The 18,617-nt window shown below is 50.8% G+C and overlaps 1 protein-coding gene and 1 non-coding gene across 3 annotated transcripts in view; both read right to left on the bottom strand.

Moving 5' to 3' along the window:
• Positions 1-18,617, bottom strand: part of LGR6 (leucine rich repeat containing G protein-coupled receptor 6) — a 124,219-nt gene that overhangs the window by 68,912 nt on the left and 36,690 nt on the right. For both annotated transcript variants that reach the window (XM_010378875.2, XM_030930227.1), the window contains exon 4: positions 13,960-14,031. In XM_010378875.2, coding sequence (XP_010377177.2) covers positions 13,960-14,031 — 72 coding nt within the window. The remainder of the gene's footprint in view (positions 1-13,959; positions 14,032-18,617) is intronic.
• Positions 18,098-18,198, bottom strand: LOC115892266. Its single transcript, XR_004052166.1, has one exon. It is a non-coding gene; the product is annotated as a small nucleolar RNA U13 (small nucleolar RNA).

Raw genomic sequence — 18,617 nt, 5'->3', positions numbered from 1 at the left:
AATATGCATGGGAGATGATGGGCTTACTTCGAGAAATGTTCAGTTTGAAGCCCCGTGAGTCATGCAAGTGGAGACTCCAATAGGTCATTCATTGTACCAATCTAAGCTAAAGCTAAGGTTTGAGAACCATCAGTTCACAGGTAGTTACTGAGTCCATGGGCAGATGAGAAACTCCCAGGGAGAAACTGAGGCACAGATAGGGCAGAGCCCCCAAAGAATTGTGCCATTTATAGGATGGCCAGGGGAAGAGGAGCTTGCAAAGAGAATGGAAGAGTGACTAGAGAGGACAGATCTAGGAGAAGGGGTTCTCCTTACAGAAGGCACAGGAAGAAAGGACTTTAAGGAGAGAGTGGGCAACATTATCACATGCTGCTATGCAATCAAATAAGGGCTGGAAAGCACCTTATCAGAAGGGTAAGAATGTTTCACCTGTAGATGAAGAACTGACGGACACCACTGGTGTGGACTGTGAAGGGGAGGAGAGAGCAAAGTCAGGAGTCGGCTGCAGTGGAGCCTCAGTGAGTGGTACCGGTGGCCCTGCTGCTTAATGGAGATCAGCCTGGGGAAGGTGTCTGGTATCTGTCATGCAGGAGATGCTCAAAGAAAGTTTCTTTCCTCTTTCCCTCCATTCCAACTCCTGACTTCTCTCCTCTTCCCAACTGTGGTGCCTTGGCTCCCAGGATAGGGATGGGGCCAGGGTCACCTCTGCTGATGGTCCTCTGTGGCCTCCGGCCCCAGAAAGGTGCTGCACTCCCTATTCACCATGCAAAAAAGGCAGGACACCTTCCAGAGAAAAAGTAGAATTCTTCTAGGAAACATGGGGAGGGCAGAGAGAGCCGGACTTGCCCTATTTCCTTGGAGAAGAGATTGCTTTGCAAGGGGACAGCAACGATGTCCTCTCTGTGGGCTGCCAGGGCCCTGAAGGCACTGCATCCTTTCAGCGACTGCCACCCCACAGCAGCACATCCCACCAAACACCATGGGCCTTGCTCCTCCCTCTCCATAGTCCAGACCCCTCCCAGGACCTTCAGAGCCCTCCAGACCAGGCCTTGTTGGAGTCATTTAAGGGAGGGCAGAGGAAGGAGCTGGCTCCAAGTCCCAAAACAGGTGGTAGGGTGGTGAGGGAGGGATGCGACTTTGGCAAGAGTTCCCCGGATGGGGTCACATTCCAGAACAACTGATCTTAGAGCCATCTGGTTGTAGTGGTCACAGAGGCTCATAAATAGATCATCCCCTTCCAGAGCCAAAGCATCTGCAGGCCTGGTCTGGGTTCCAGCTAGCTGCAGCGTCACCACTGATTCACTGGGCGACACTGGGAAGTCACTTCCTCTCTCGACTGCTTGGTTTCCTCACCTGTAAAAGAGTCAGTTGGACTGAGTGACCTCCATGACGCCTTCCAGCCCCAGTATTCTAAGGTCCTGTGGTCTCAGGAGGGCAACCTCCACCCACGCAGCTTCAGCCGGTGGCCAGGGCAGGAGCCCGGTGTGCTTGCCGCCTTTTCCGGTTGCTGTGTGGATTTCCACCCTCCAGCAAGTGGCTGGCAGCCACCTGGGCTCCAACAGCTCATAAACAGATGGAAAATTACTCATACACTCTCAAAAAAAATCACACTTTCCCAACCCCCGACGCTTCTCTCATCAGGATGGCTGAGGCACTGGGGAGGAGGAGGGGGCAGGCAATGGCTCCAGGGGTGTGGCCAGTGGAAGGCTGCAGGCCACAGGTGCTGGCTCCACTCTTCCTGGCTGCATCCTGAGCTTTCTCTCACCTCTCTGGGATTCTCTAAGGATACTCCCAGAAAACATCGTGAAGGGATCAGAGTGAGATGGTCATACACTTTCTCTTGCCCCCAGGCCAGGTGAGGAGGGTGTGACTCTAACATACCTTCCCAAGAAGGTACTCTAGCCTTTTCCCCTTTGTGTGGTATAGACAGCTAGGAAGTTCTTCCCAAAGTTTAACCTTTATCTGTCCAACTGCATCGCCCAAGAGGTCATCCAGTACCTTTTACTGCCTCCAAGTGGGTCCACAACCAAATCAGTCTAAACCTTACATTTCCATCCCACGTGTACAAGTGACTGCAGGGGTACAAAAAAGGGGTTCTAAGCGTTGAAGACTTTCTGCAGAAAGTTCTTAGGGCCTAGGGGACAGACCTACGGACAGCTGATAATGATTGCTGTCCATCTCAGCTGAGGTTGGGAGAGGGCGCAGAATGTCCCAGAAGCTCCTGAACAAAAGAACAGTGATTCCCAATTTTGAATTGCCTATTAATCCCCTGGGGGGTGGAAGCATGGGTCCTGTTAAAATGCAGAATCTGCATCAGCAGGTCTGAGGTTCTGCACTTATACTCCCAAGTGATGCCGATGCTGCTGGCCCATGAAGCTCACTTTGAGGGGCAAGGATCGGAGCAGTGGCTCCCAAACCTAGCTCTGCATCAGAATCACCTGGGAAGATTATTTTTTTTTTTTTTAATCCAGATTCTTGGGCCCCAGCCCTAAAGATTCCAGTTCAGGAAGTCTGAGAAGGGGCCTGGGGATCTACACTTTATAGCTTCCCTAGTGCTGTGAGGCAGACAGCTTTGGGAACTAGACCTCAAGGGTCCCTCACAGCTGCCCTTCTGCATAAAGTCATGGCTAAGAGCATGCATGAGCTTGGTACTCAGATGAACCATTTTACCAAGTGATCAATTCCCTATATTTTCACTTCCCCATCTATAAAAAGGGATCACAGGACCTCTTTTAGAGGTTTGTTGCAAGGAACGAGGTAGTCTGCCAAGGATTAGCCTAGAGCCTGGTAACATTGTGAGCACTCACCAAATATTAACTACCGATATGATTTTTATTACACACACTGGGCTTCACCTGGTTTTCATCATTTTAGTCAACTCTCTTTTAGCTTTTATATACACATTTTACATCATGTTCACTTGCACTGACTTTTCTGTCACAGAAATTTAAGTGCACAGAAGGGGAGAATGTATGGGAAGGGAGGGATGAAGATGGGGTCTTGGTGTATCTAATATTCCTACATCAGACCAAGAGCTGCTGAAAAGGCAGGGCCCTTGTTTTATTATTTATCTGAGTATCTCTTGTTAGGCATTTCAAGCACTCGTCGAAGTTTACAAAAACAAACAGATGGACAGAGGTATGGGGGATGGATAGATGGATGGATGGAGGGTTGGGGAATGGATGATGGATAGATGAAGGGAGAGAGGAATGGAGGGAGGGAGGGAGGGATAGGGATGGAGGAATGGGGGACGGATGGATGGAGGGAGGGATGGAGGGATGGGGAGGGAGGGATGGGGGATGGATGAATGGATAGATGAAGGGAGGGAGGGATGGATGAATGGATGGAGGGAGGGAGGGAGGGACAGAGGCAGGGAGGGATGGGGTGGATTAATGGATAGATGAAGGGAGAGATGGATGGATGGATGGATGGATGCATGGATGAATGGATGAATGGATGGATGGACAGAGACACACCAATAGTTTGGTCTCCTCTTCCCTCCTGACAGACCCAGAACTCAGGCCAGGGCTCTGCACTGGCATCAGCTGCTCAGGAAGGGGCAATAAGGGAAGGGGCAATAATACAAGAGGAAGGAGGCCGGGCGCGATGGCTCAAGCCTGTAATCCCAGCACTTTGGGAGGCCGAGACGGGCGGATCACGAGGTCAGGAGATCGAGACCATCCTGGCTAACACGGTGAAACCCCGTCTCTACTAAAAATACAAAAACTAGCCGGGCGAGGTGGTGGGCGCCTGTAGTCCCAGCTACTCTGGAGGCTGAGGCAGGAGAATGGTGTAAACCCGGGAGGCGGAGCTTGCAGTGAGCTGAGATCCGGCCACTGCACTCCAGCCTGGGTGACAGAGCGAGACTCCGCCTCAAAAAAAAAAAAAAAAAAAAGAGGAAGGAGAGGTGAGGAGAAACTATGCCTCTGTCCTCTCCCCATGGGGGAGGGATCACCCACCTCCTGGCCCCGCCTGGGGGCTTAATTGCACCTACACCAAATCTGAGCTTTCAGTTCGCAACACCCGGGGTGCTCTTGCCTCAGGCCTTTCAGGCCTTGGCCTGCTTGAGCTCTGTGGGGCACAGAGGGCAGCAGCAGTCCAGTCAGAGGAGAACATTCTGGCCCAAGAAGGCCCCAGCACCATAGCCAGAGAGGGCCAGTAGGAAGGCTGAGGAGCCCTAAAAGTCTGAGCTGAGGTGTCTCCCGTGGGGCCGAGGCCCCGCACTGCTCCTGGGTGGCCCAACTTGGGCCAACTCTGTCCCAGACCAGCATTTACAGCTGAAAGAATTACCCCTGATCCCCTGGCCCAGCCCACCACGAACATTCTCCTAGCATCTCTCAGGAGCCAAATTACCCATGTTCAGACCCCCGTGGGCTGCAGGGGGCTGCCCGCCCGCCCACCCACTCACCTCAGAGCAGCCTCTGCCCCAAACGCATGTGGTAATCAACTCCCGGAACCTTGGGAAGATCCAAATACAGTAGCATATAATCATGGAGCCCAAAATAGCCATGCCAGGGAGGCCATCTGCCACCTCGTGCATCCCTGGGGACCCCTTGGCTGGGCCCTACAGCACAGCTGGGCCTTAGGGCCCTCTGGCTCGCAGGCACGATGGGTGGTGCCAACAGGGTTCACAAGATCACCTGCACAGCTTGCAGGCAGATTTTGGAGGGGGCTTTTCCGCAGCAGACTGGGCATCTTTAGGACGAGGCCTTAGATCAGAGCACCCCAGACCTCGGCCTTGTTGCCCTTGTTGCTCCCTTCTCCAACCAGCTCTGGGCCTCACTTGGCCAGATGCCCCCATGGTAGGCACAGCTGGCTCAGGGCTACTGCCCACTCTAATCCTCCTGTTTTCTTTTTCCTGACTCTAGCCTCAGCTTCTCACCCCCAAGTGCTCTCTCACAGGGTCCAGGCCCACTTTCCCTCCTCCCCTTGTAGTGGGTGAAATGGAGGACCCAGAAGATATACAACTCCCAGAACCTGTAAATGGGACCTTATTTAGAAAACGGGCCCTTGCAAATGTCTTAAGGATCTTGGGGTGAGATGGTCAGGATGATCCAGGTAGACCCTAAATCCAATGATAAATATCCTTATCAGAGACCACAGAGAGACACAAAGAGAAAGAGGAGAAGGCCACGTGAAGGCAGAAGGCAGAGACTGGAGTGATGCAGCCACAAGGAATGCCAGCAGTTGCCGGAAGCTGGAAAAGGCAAAGAAGGACGCACCCCTAGAGCCCTCAGAAGTATCGCAGCCCTGCTAACACCTTGATTTAGAACTTCTGGCCTCAGAACAATGAATGAATGCATTTCAATTGTTTTAAGCCACCCAGTTTTTGATGTTTTGTTAAGGCAGCCCTGGCATACCAATACCACATCCTTTTCTTCTATAACAATGGTCCTTAATTTTCAGTGTGTGTCAGAATCACCTGGAGAGCTTGTTAAGACACAGGTGGCTAGGCCAGGTATGGTGGTTCAAGCCTGTAATCCCAGCACTTTGGGAGGCCAAGGCAGGCGGATCACAAGGTCAGGAGTTTGAGACCATCCTGGCCAGCATGGTGAAACCCCATCTCTATTAAAAATACAAAAAATTAGCTGGGCATGGTGGCACGCACCTATAGTCCCAGCTACTTGGGAGGCTGAGGCAGGACAATTGCTTGAACCCGGCAGGTGGAGGTTGCAGTGAGCCGAGATAGTACCACTGCACGCCAGCCTGGGTGACAAAGCAAGAGTCTGTCTCAAAAAAAAAAAAAAAAAAAGACTTTGTTTTTTATTCTCATCGTTAGTCCTTCACCCAAGGACAATTTCCTTGTCGCCGCCCACCCCCACCACGAACCCCATGATGTCTTCCTCCTTTCCTCGGTGCTCAAGAGATCCAAAAAAATGACTCCTTGAGAAAAATCCCCAATTTCATGCACAACAGGCTCCTTCTCTTGGAATCACCCAGGCCTCCCACTTGGGCCCTCTTGGAGATTTGCTTCCAGGAGGCCGTGAGTGGTAAGGTCAGTCATGGTTGGGCTCTTCTCCCGACACCACAAGAACATCCTTAGCTCCATCCCAGCTTTATCTCTAACCCACTGAGGAATCTCAGGAAAGTCACCTCCTGCTCTACACCTCCCCTGCAGGTCTGTCTGTAAAATGGGGCTATAACTGCATTGCTACTCCTCACAAGGGAAGATAGAAGAGCCATTTCTGGTGAAAAGCTCCTAGAAATGTCTTAATGCTCTTCATAAGAAGATGGTTATTAGGCATGACCAGCCTCAGGTGCTCTCTTGTGGACTCTTTGGGGGTGCTGATCAAGGCCAAGGGTCTCAGGGCTCAATGCTGATACCACAGTGTTCACATCCCCTACCTCCCCAGGCAGCCAGAACCATCCCCTCAACCCAGGCTCCCGTTAACTCTAGAATACCTAGGGTAATGATAGAAATAGGGCAATCCAGGAGCCCCAGGCACGCCCCAGCAGAGCTCACAACCCAAGGTCAGCTCTGAGAGCAGGTGCCCTGGAAATACCGTGGTTCCCAAGCCCCACTGATGGGCAACTTCCCAAGGCTTGTCATCTCATTCAGTCCCCCTCAGAATTGCTTAAGAGGCAGCCCAGCACCACGGTCAAATGCATGGACTCTGGGCCAGGTTGCCTGACTTTTGACCCTGGCTCTGCTATAAGTCACTTTATGGCTCTGTGCCTCAGTTTACTCCTCTATAAAATGGGGATGATAAGATATCCAGCAGTAGCCATCCCAGAGGAGTACTGTGAGGATTAAGTGAGAAAATAAATGCAATGGCTTGCACATGGAAAGTGCCATCTAAGTGTTGGTGATTGTTGTTCTCCTGCCCTTGGGCATTAGTCTGGGGGTACCATAGCCCTTTGGAGGGCGATCAGAGGCAAGAGATGAGGGAGGCCTGCTCAGAGGTCCCTTGCTTTTGGTTCTCCCTGGGAACACTGCCAATCCCTCCTAAGACCTCCAGCACTGGACAAAATGGTTCAGCCATTTTCTCCTGGAGCAGCTCAGGTCTTTCCTCCTCATCTCAACTCACAGCATTCCCAGGAGACTGGAAGGGTTCAAAAAAGATACTTTCCATTGCACAGTAAGGGAAACTGAGACCCAGAGAAAGCAAGCACCCAGTAAGCATAAACAATTCAAGAGCAGAGCCAGTAAACCCATTAGGAAGTTCCTGTACCTCTATGCATGACATTCACTTGGGACACCTGTCTGCCAATTATCCCACTGGACCCTCTCATTTTAGAGACAGAGAACCTTGGGCTCAGAGAGAGGAAGTGACTTGCCATGGCCTCGTAGCTAGTTAGTGATAGAGCTAGGACTGAACCTAAGTCTCTGGATCCTAAAGATTATAGCTTTAGGAGATGCATTAAAGGATAGGGGTTAAGAACCTGGTACTTTGGAGGTGGAGCTAAACTAAGTCCCAGCTCTGTTACATCCTAGCTGTGTGACCTCAGGCAAGTTGCTTAACTCCTCTGGGTTTTAGTTGCCTCATCTATAAAATGGGAATAACAGACACTATTTACAGGGCTTTGGGGATTAAATGAGATATATGAATGTGCTTAGCGTATTGAAATGTGCGAAGAGGGAGCCACTCCTCCTTCCCATGTCACCTGAGCCCAGCTGCCTTCCTCAGCCCACAAGCACACCAGCACATCATTTATCCACCCTGGCTTCTCCACCTTTTTCCTGTCAGCAGGCAACCAATTTGTTTTGGATTGGCTGGCCTGGGCTGAGAGGGTTGGGATAGTTCTGCCTTGGGTTTCAGTTTGGAGTCTGATACTGCTCTTGATGCATTTCTCCAGCTCTAGACAATGTTTGCTAGTTTCATGTGGCTGTCCTTCGCAATTATGCATTTCCCCCCTAGAGTATCCAGGCTTGGGCTGTTTGGCTGTTTTCTCCCATTTGTTCTTGCCACTGTGCTTTTCCAACTCTTCTCCTGGGACCAGCCCGCCGGAGTTCCCCAGGACCCAGACCAGCGCAGCCCCCACTTCTTCTGCTTTGCCATGTTGTCTCCCCCTTGCCCTGCCTCACCCCCACCCAGTTTCTATTTTCCCCCAGGCTCTGCTGGCTTCCCGTGGTTTCTCTTGGCCTTGGCTCAAGCCTGGCATGACATGTCTGGCATGGCCATTCTCCCCCCTCCCACACTGGTCAGGGAGGAAGCAAGTGTATCCAAGGAGGAGGGTATTGTGGAGCTGGGTGCTGCCTGCTCAGGTGCCAAGCCAAACAGTTTGTGCACCACATACAGCTGGGTCCCTGGGCCTAGAATGCCTGACTGGCCCCCATACCCTAGCCCTAGCCCCACTCCTCACTGGCACAAATCTACCTCTTACTGTGCCCCCATCTGGTTCTAGCTGGTAGAAAGGGGACCACAGGACTGAACCTTCCCTGAGGCTCCAGGAATGTCCAAAAGAATTTGCTTAGGTCCCTAAGTGGGCTTGGTCTGATCTGGGAACATATTATCCTAGAAGGGGCATGGTCAGGGGGTGCCCCTGATCCATTGATTTCCAACAGGAAAGACATTTCCATTTGCTGGTACTCCTTGGGAAGCAGGGAGGTTCACCTAATGAGAGCCATCAAAAGGCAGCTTCTTTTGTAGCCTTTGGAGTTCAACAACTGGGTATAGGCCTGCCACGCCCACTCACCAGCTCTGACTTTGGAAGAGGCCCTGAACTTGTCTGCCTCCATTTCTTCATCTGATAACAGAGATGACAATTATTAGAGAGGGGTTTCTGTGAGGAATAAATCAGATAATATATGTAGAACTTCTCATGTAGTTTTAGGGGAGCTTTAGCCTGGCCTTGGACATTAGTCTGGGGGCACAACAGTCCCTTGGAGGAAGGTCAGAGGTATGGAATGATGGATCCCTGCTGGCACACAGGGAAGTCCAAAAAACTGTCATTTTTTTCCACTGTCTCCTTTCAGCCTAGCCACCTGGGCCTGATTTTACTGTCGCTAAGACTGAAGGACCTGAATAAGGTAGAGCAGCACCTTACTGTGGGGCCTGAGGCGATCTCTCCCTGAATCTCCCAATTTCCAAACACTTAGAACATAACACCTACATAAAGAATCTTTGAGCTGGATTACGGACCTCCTCTCTTCCCACCAACACACACACTGATGTCCTGCAGGTCAACTGACCAACTTTCCAGGTTCTCTAGGATACTTGGTCATCCTGCCTGCAGGCACCACAAACTCAACATGTCCCAGAGGGGCCTCAGCATATCCCCTTTCCCTGCACCCTCCCCAGAGCACTCACCTTCTGCGGTTCATTCATTCTTTCATATCTTTTTTTTTTTTTTCTGAGACAGAGTCTTGCTGTGTCGCCCAGGCTGGAATACAGTGGCACAATCTCGGCTCACTGCAACCTCTGCCTCCCAGGTTCAAGTGATTTTCATGCCTCAGCCTCCTAAGTAGCTGGGATAACAGGCACCTGCCACCACGCCCAGCTAATTTTTTGTATTTTTAGTAGAGATGGGGGTTTTGCCATGTTTGCCAGGCTGTTCTTGAACTCCTGAGCTCAGGTGATCCACCTGCCTCAGTCTCTCAAAGGGCACGCCTCTCACAGGCGTGAGCCACTGCGCCCAGCCTACACGTTCTTAATAAGCTCTTACCACGTGCCAGACTCTTGCTGATGGTACACCCTGATGTCAAAGCCCAAGAACTGGGTGTCAGTTGAACTTCTCTCCCTCAGCGCCCACATCCAGTCAGCATTACTACTACTAATGATCATTGTAGAAGTAGCAACAAAAGGTGCTGTTCTAATTCTTTTATGTATATTAAATGATTTCATTCTATCCTGTTGAGATACATAGATACTATTATCACTTCCATTTTACCAATGAAGAAATGGAAATGCAGAGGGTAAGTAGTCTGCCCAGGGTCTTATAGGCAGTAAGTGAGTAAGTGAAGGAGCCGAGAGGTGAACCCAAACAATCCGACTCCAGAGTCTCACTGGAATGACTTCTAGATGTTTCTAGTTTGTCCACTTCTCCTTTCACCACTGCCCCGTCTGTCTCTCCCTTGGCCACTACCATGCTGCCTTGGTTTAGGAGCCTCTTCACTGACTTCCCCACCTTCAGACTGCCCCCTATAACTGCTGCCAAAGTAACTTTTCAAAGACACAAACCCTATCACCACCTTGCTTTCCTGCTAAAAGCCCTCCCATGGCTCCCCGCTGTCTTAAGAATAAAGTCCAGGCCCTGCGCGGTGGCTCACGCCTGTAATCCCAGCACTTTGGGAAGCTGAGGCAGGTGGATCACAAGGTCAGGAGATTGAGACCATCCTGGCTAACATGGTGAAACCCCGTCTCTACTAAAAATACAATCAAATTAGCCAGGCGTGGTGGCGGGCGCCTGTAGTCCCAGCTACTTGGGAGGCTGAGGCAGGGGAATGGCGTGAACCCGGGAGGCGGAGCCTTGCAGTGAGCCGAGATAGCGCCACTGCACTCCAGCCTGGGCAACAGAGTGAGCCTCCGTCTCTAAATAAATAGAATAGAAGAGAAGAGAATAGGAGTCCAAATCCTTAGCAAGGTCCTGCCTACTTTTCAGGTAAGACCACTTCTAACTCCAGATCTTTCCCCACTACTGCCCTTCCCACCAGTCCCCCAACACACACACACACACACACACACACACACACACACACACACACACACACACACACAGTTCAGCCAGCCAGACTCACTTCCTTCCAAATTCTCTAGAATTTACTTGTTTCTGAAAGATTCTCCCTGGGGCCTGAAAGCTTGAAGGGATGAGTAACTCCTCCCTTCTCAGGCCCAGTCGCAAGGAGCACGGCTACTTGCGCCAGCAGCGTGCACCAGCAATATAGCAGAAGCGGGAAAAGAGGCGGCCGGAAGACACCTACCCCGAAGATCGAGAAAGAGGCCATCCGGGTACCATGTAGCAGTTACGTCAGACTGAGACACCTCCTGTTTACAGGAGACTATAAAATCCCTGCCCTGTCCTCACTTGAGGCTGATGCCATTTTAGGCCTCACCCCATGTGCCCCCAGGCCTCATTAAAACAGCACCACCTCCTGTTATCTGTTGGCAAGCTCTCAGGATTCCAGACGGTACAAGAACCTTTCAATTCTTTCTTAACTTTGTGCCTTTGCAGCGTGTGCTGTTCCCTCTGTCTGAAACGGCATTCCCCCCTCTTCACCTGATTCATACCAATCTTTCAGGGCTCAACTCTGGTTCTGCCACCTCAAAAAATTTTGTTAAAAAAAAAAGGAGCTGGGCGCCGTGGCTCACGTCTGTAATCGCAGCACTTTGGGAAGCCGAGGCAGGCGAATCACGAGGTCAGGAGTTTGAGACCAGCCTGGCCAATTGGTGAAACCCCGTCTCTACTAAAAATACAAAAATTAGCCAGGCGTGGTGGTGCGCGCCTGTAGTCCCAGCTACTTGGGAGGCTGAGGCAGAAGAATCGCTTGAACCCAGGAGGTAGAGGTTGCAGTGAGCTGAGATTGCACCACTGCACTCCAGTCTGGGCCACAGAGCAAGACTCTGTCTTGAAGAAAAACAAAAAAAAGAAAGGATCAGGGTGGCCACAGTGGCTTACTCCTGTAATCCCAGAACTGTGGGAGGGGAGACCAAGATAGGTGGATTGCTTGGGCTCAGGAATTTGAGACCATCCTGGACAACATGGCAAAACCAAAACCCTGTTTCTACAAAAAAATACAAAAATTAGTTGGGCGTGGTAGTGCACGCCTGTAGTCCCAGCTACTCAGGAGGCTAAGGTGGGAGGGTGGCTTGAGCCTAGGAGGTGGAGGTTGCAGTGAGTTGAGATCAGGCCACTGCACTCCAGCCTGGGTGACAGAGCCAGACCCTTTCTCAAAACAAAAAGCAAACAAAAAAAACCCAAAAAACGGAGGATCAATGACTGGTTAGGTGAATAATCTCACAATAACATCATCATACGTTATAGCTGTGTGAAGTCTTTTTTTTTTTTTTTTTTTTTGCAAATCCCCCTCACATTGACTATATATTTGATCTTCCCAACACCCTATGAGGCAGGGAAGATAATTATCCCCCCCTTGAAGATGGAGAAACTGAGGTGCAGAGAGGCAAATGATACAGTAGTCAAGATCAGAGCCAGGACTTGAAGCCACATTTTTTGTCACACAGGCCAGTGCTCTTCTTGCAGGATTGCAAAAAGCAAAATCTACTCATCTGCCTTATAATTGGGGGAGTGGGGGACTTGACCTCTGTCCCCTGCCCTGTTATGCCCAGGCAAAGGAGAAAAATGGAGCTGAAAGTGGAAGCTAATGGTCTGGTGCTCCCAGCCACAAGGGCTGCCCACTTCTCAGAGAGTGTAGGGAAAATTGTCTGCATTGCCCAAAAGCTCTATGTCTAGTCTGAAAGCAAGACCTTTAGAAGCCCCAAGAACTCAGAATATGTGATTCACGATTTAAAAAAAAAAAAAAGTAAACTTAATTAACAACCTTAAAAGTGTAAAGAAGTCCAGTGAAAGTCTAATTTTTTTCCCTATGAAGTCCTCTTGAGACTGTGGATGAAATGTCAAATTCTTCTCACTCCTCCTCCCTTATTTTTGGATGTCCCTGCTGCGCTGGTGCCCTAGGCAAATGTTTAGTCTGCCCTGTGGGTGGGGAGCGAGCACAGGCTTGCCTGGCCTCTGGTCTTCCGACATTGGCTTCTAGGGGCACACTGGGTTGCCTGGCCCTGTCCAGGGGTAAGGCTGGATGGGAGAGGAGAGGGCTGGGGCCAGACGCCCAGCACTCATTGGGAAGTGGGGGTGGAAGCTGAGAGAGTGCGGGGAGGCAGGTTCTGCCACTGGGGCCGATTGAGCAGCTGAGGATTGCCAGAGACCAGACGCAGAGGCAGAAGGGTAGAGGGCACCCAGGGAAGGAGTAGGAGAGGAAAGCCCTCGCCACAGGTGGGTGTGGCACAGCTGCTAGCCAGGACCCCCCAGCTGGCCCTCTGCATAAGGTGGAATGGGGCCTAAATATCAGACATGGGAAGGAAAGTCACCTTTTCCCACCTCATTTCTCCTTCCACCCAAGGAGAAGTCAGAAGTTGTCTGACTTCCACATCCACAGACTGAACAGCGTCAAAGGCTGAGAATATGAGAGGCCTTTGTCCGGACACACTGCATACCCACTATAACTCAGTTTCCCCCACTAGCTAACTGCTGTGCCCCAATCCTGCCCCCCAACTTTGACTTCTCCCAAAATATCTGTTCACTTTCCCATCGGATGAAGTTGTACCTGATAATTAAGTTAGGTTCATCAAGCATGTATGAGGCACCTACTGTGTTCCAGGCCTTGGGGTGTGCACTATGTGGATGAAGCCCAGCGGCTCCCTCTGGGCTGGGTTACATCACCCTGGAGCACCTGCTCCCGCTTCCACCCTCAGGCTGGGTCTGGCTTCCACCCTCAGGCTGGGTCTGGCTTCCATGATGCCCCTGCTGGACAAGAAGGGAACTACAGGGCTCCTTGGAGAGAGGGATCTATTATGGGTGGCCTGTGAGTCCCTGAGGGCAGTCCCACCCCCAAGTAGAGAAAATGAGTATCTGAGCCTAGCTTCCTTCCCACCCACAACAGAGCCTGGGGCAAAAGCAGGCTAGGTAGAGGAGACAGCCCTTTCCTGATGCTTATTTTGGGCATCAGTCTCCACCCCTAACCCCAGGCTCCAATGGCGGAATGCCAGTCGCCCCAGGACCGCTGCCCTGGTGGCCTCACCTAGGGAGGTCCCATTCCCACAGTCCCCCAGTGGGGCCTGGGAGCCCTCCTTTCCTGAAATACGCATAGGAGTGTACCCATCCACACACTGATGACAACAGAAAACCCCGGAGAAACCAAAGCCAGGAATGGCATGCTGTCTGGAACGTGGTCTGGGAGAGGGGGGCCTGCAGAGGAAAGGGAAAGCTGAGGCAGGGGGCCCTGGGCTGTGACTCAGGCCCCAGGAAGCTGGTGACTCCCAGACCGGCCCTCTAATGACTCACAGCGACTGCAGGCTCGGCAGCTCCCACAGTGCCTCTGCGGGGATTCCTCCCAGCTGGTTGTTCTGCAGCATCCTATGGGGAAAGAGAAAGGGCTTTAAGGACCCACAGGGCATGCAGAACTGGCTTGGGGGTGCTGACTCCTCCCTTGAACCCCCAGCCCCAAGCCAGACCTCTCCTTTTCACCCCAGCCTCAGAGCACCAGAGAGAGTCTGCTCCAGCTCCCCTGCCTTGTTAGTGCAGATTCAGAGGCTGCTGAGGTCCCTGGGGGGTGTACATGGGGCAGAGAGGCCCAGTGTCCAGGGAGAACATCTCAGAAGGGACCCTAGGATGAGGCAAGGGTGAAGAAGACCATGGAGAGGAAGGAGAGAAGGCATTCTGAAGTCAGAGTACTTGGGATTCTGTTAAAGTTTGGTCAGTAAGGATGTGGGAAAATGTAGGTTGTCAGTTTCCCTGTCTATTCATCTGAAAGGCTAAAAGTTTCTTTGTGGAAGGGGAGGATGTAGATGAGGGTAAGGCTGCCCGTAGGGTGTCAGGTCCCGAGGCAAATATAGTTTTTTGAGCCTTTGTCTATAGGAACAATTCAAAGAACCCCAGATGAATGTATCTGCACTATTCTCATGGCCCAGTCTCACCTAATCCCTCAAAGAAGTGCTGTGCCAGCCAGTGAAAATGATCTGCTCACTAGCTGCCCTGTGGGAACCAGGACCCAAGCCCCAAAACCCCACAATGACCCTCCAGGTCTTTATATCCAGAAATGAGAAGGAGAGCACACAGCGAGTTCATGGAAGAGCTGGGGAAGCAGGAAAGGAGAAAGTTGCTGACTGCCCTGGGCACAGTGAGTAAGCCCTACCCCAGAAGACTCAACCACCCCTTTATGGTGTATCCACCCATCTTTCAGAGGGGGAAGCCTATACTATACTTTAAGGAAGCCCAAGAGACACAGGTTTGAATTCCAACCCTGAAGCAAAACTCTGTAACTGGAAAGGCCCCTCTGGCACTTGGTGGAGCCTGGATTGAAGGGGCCACTGGAGGCCAGCAGACCTTCAGGAACACAGAGTTTGCATGGAAAGAGGCTGAGGTCCACAATCATTCAGGTAATTCCACGCTTCAGGAAGAGTAGCCCATTTTCTGGTCCTTCAGTTTAATAATAGCAATGGCTACTGTGCCAGGTCCTGGACTTAGGACTTGTATTAATTCAAAATTACCCTTGTTACAACTCCAACAGATAGGAATTATTATCATCCTCATGCTGAGGGTGCATACAACTGATAAGTGACAGAGCTGGGCTTTGAACCCAGAGGGTTTTGGGTCCAGAGTCTAGACACTTAACCATTACACCACAGCATCTATCATAGTGGTGGGATACAGCAACAGCTAGAAAATGCTGAACAGTAAGATGATGAGCCTGAGTCGTTATCCATGCCTCCTATGTGATGTCCTGGTCAGAGTCACATGTCATCTCTCTTAAACTCGTCTTACGGGTAGGTGAAAATCTCAAATATGAACCCAGTCTCAGCATCAGAAGAACAAAAGAATGCTGAGCTCACTGTGGGAATGGGTGGGGATAGGAGGAGCCCTTCATAGAGGCAAGGCTACAGAAGGGGCAACAAAGAACAAAGACAGACTTTGGGGACCCCTGAGACTGGGTTCCTCCTTGCCACCCCAAAGGGTGGGGAAGGGGCAAGGGCCACACAGGGGAAGGGCCTGGCTGCAGGAAGGGGCAGAGCCCAGGGCTGTGAGCACCTGGAGGGCTCAGCCTCTTTCCATGCAAACTCTGTGTTCCTGAAGGTCTGCTGGCCTCCAGTGGCCCCTTCAATCCGGGCTCCACCAAGTGCCAGAGGGGCCTTTCCAGTTACAGAGTTTTGCTTCAGGGTTTGGAATTCAAACCTGTGTCTCTTGGGCTTCCTTAAAGTATAGTTGTCACAGGTGCAGACTCGGAAGTCAGACAGCCCTGATCCACATCCTAACTCTGTTGCTTCCAGCTGTGTGATAGTGTGCAAGCTACTTAAGCACCGTGGGCCTTAGTTTTCTCATCTATAAGTTGGGGATGATACTGACCTCATGCACTGATTGTGTGGATCAAATAAAATCACCCCTGTAAAGCACTCAATGGCAGTGTCTCACACAGAGGACAAGTTCAATAGCACATTCACTGATACTATCAATTATCATGATTAGTATCTGGTCTCAGTGTTACCACTTACTGCATGACTTGAGTAAGTCACTTCCTGTCCACTCTCTGGACCTTGATTCCTTCATCTTTCAAAGGAATAGGCTGCCAGAAGGTGCATAAAGCCTCACTCAGTGGTGACATTCCATCCAGGACATTTCCTGCCCTCTGCCCTGCTTAGTGTTTCTACCCTCCCAGCCATCCTGACTTCTTTCATCTAAAGGATAGGCCTTCACTTCCCATCTCAGGGGCCTACCTTGATTCTCGTGCAGAAGCCTGAGGGTGCTTGGAGCAAGAATACAAGAGAAATGATGGCTGAGAAAGCAGGGGGTCACAGGCTGCTCATGCCTCTTCACAGGCCCCACTCCTCCAGGGGCCCAGGAGGCTACATCTGGTCACTGTACAGGTGAGCCTGAGCTCCAAGAGGCCTCTTAATGCATCTCTACCTACATCACCTCCTAAGATTCCTCCATCCTTTCCTTTGTCAAATCCCAGAGAGACATCTAGAAAGATCTTTAAGGTTTCTGAATTGTACCTCCTACCAATGCAGACACTGCAACATCTTCTCAGGGCACTTAATTTTCCTTCTAGTGCCAGGGAACTCATTGTCTCCCCCAGACAACTCATCCCATGCCAGACAGTCTGATCATCAGAAAGTCCTTTTTTTCATGGAATCAACACCCATCAAGCTAGAGGTCAGCATGGCAGTCGGCTTTGGCCCTGACCCATTTCCCTTGATGTTCCTGGTCTCACTTGCCAGCCATCATTCTTTTATTGAACTACAACTGGGTTATAAAGCTTGGAAGGAAACAGCCCTTTGTTTTCCAAGATGAGGAGGCGAAGGCTCACAGAGGGAAAGTAACTTACCCTAAGTTACAAAGCAAATTAATGGCAGAATCAGGACTAGGATTCAAGTCCTGTCTCTCAGGCCAATGCTTGTATGACGACATTTTCCTACTTCTCTTTCTAGCCCTGGTTCTATATGGAGATGCAGTCTATCTAATCCAGTGATTCTTAGCCCTGGTTGTACATCAGAATCAACAGACAAGGTTTTAACATTTTTTTTTTTGTAGAGATGAGGTCTTGATTTGTTGCTCAGGCTAGTCTCAAACTCCTGGGTTCAAGCGATCCTCCTGCCTCAGCCCTCCAAAGCACTGGGATTACAGGCATGAGCCGCTGCACCTGACCTCTGGGATGATTTTTAAAATCCCAATGCCCAGGTCACACTGAAGCCCAGTTAAATCTCTGGGGCAAAGTCTCTGGGGAAGGAATATGAGGCATCACTAGTTTTGCAAGCTCCCAGCTGACTCTAACATGCAGCCATTGGTCCAGTAGAAGTCTAGTCCTCAGCACTCCTCCCCTCCTCACACATGTGAAGCATCTCTCTGGCCAGAGAGGCATTTGGGGGCAGGAACCATGAGTGTCATGTCCAAAAGGTATAAAAGGGGTGATCCACCAGTGGTTTCCAAAGGCTTCTTTAGTTCTGTAGAAGTGCATGGGGGTTATACGACGGGTAGGTAAGATACAGCCTGGAGTGTACCACCCTCTTCACTCGCTTTAACCAGAGACCTCCTTCATCTGTTTTATGTATTGAGACATCGACACAAAATCCTTTTTTTTTTTTTTTTTTGAGACGGAGTTTTGCTCTTGTTGCCCAGGCTGGAGTGCAATGGCGCAACTCTCAGGGAGGTTGCTCACTGTAACCTCCACCTCCCGGGCTCAAGTGATTCTCCTGCCTCAGCCTCCTAAGTAGCTGGAATTACAGGCATGTGCCACCACGCCCTGCTAATTTTGTATTTCTAGTAGAGATGCAGTTTCACCATGTTGGTCAGACTGGTCTTGAACTTCTGACCCCAGGTAATCCACCTGTCTTGACCTCCCAAAGTGCTGGGATTACAAGCATGAGCCACTGCGCCCAGCCCACAAAATGCTTTTGATTTTAAGTTTCCTTTTTAAAAAAAAAAATCATGTAAAGGGGTAACGTGTTGATGTTGTAACAAGGTCCAAGCGTGGCACATCTCACTCATGAGGGTGAACACTGATCATCACGTGTATGAAATACAAAGAATCTATTTTAAGTTTCCACAGCTAAAAATGTTGGAAATTTTATTCTGACTCCTCCACTTTAAAAGGTGAGGAAACGGAGGCTCAGAGAGAGGAAATCTGAAATCCTCCTTAACACCTGTTCTGGGGTCTGATGAGGCTCTGAGTCTGACCTCAAGGCTTGTGACTGCACATGAGATCCACTTCCTGTCCTCCAGTCCCTTGAAAGACTGCTTCATGTACAGGGATGACTTAGAGGGGGCAGCCTTCTCCCCCGAGCCAGGTTGGTGAGGCCCGGACAGAGCCCAGCACTCCCAAATGACCAGCATGTCCCTTCATGGGTCAGCTCAATTCAGTTCATCAACACTAATGGAGCCCAGACTCAGCCAGGCATGGTCACCGCCTAGCCAGGCGGAGAGTAAACAGTTATTGTCAAATGAAGACG

The sequence above is a fragment of the Rhinopithecus roxellana genome, chromosome 1 (assembly GCF_007565055.1).
Source record: "Rhinopithecus roxellana isolate Shanxi Qingling chromosome 1, ASM756505v1, whole genome shotgun sequence".
In the NCBI taxonomy this organism is placed as follows: Eukaryota; Metazoa; Chordata; class Mammalia; order Primates; family Cercopithecidae; genus Rhinopithecus; species Rhinopithecus roxellana.
The sequence above is the reverse complement of the archived record's forward strand: the minus strand, read 5'-3'. Positions and strand labels throughout refer to the sequence as shown.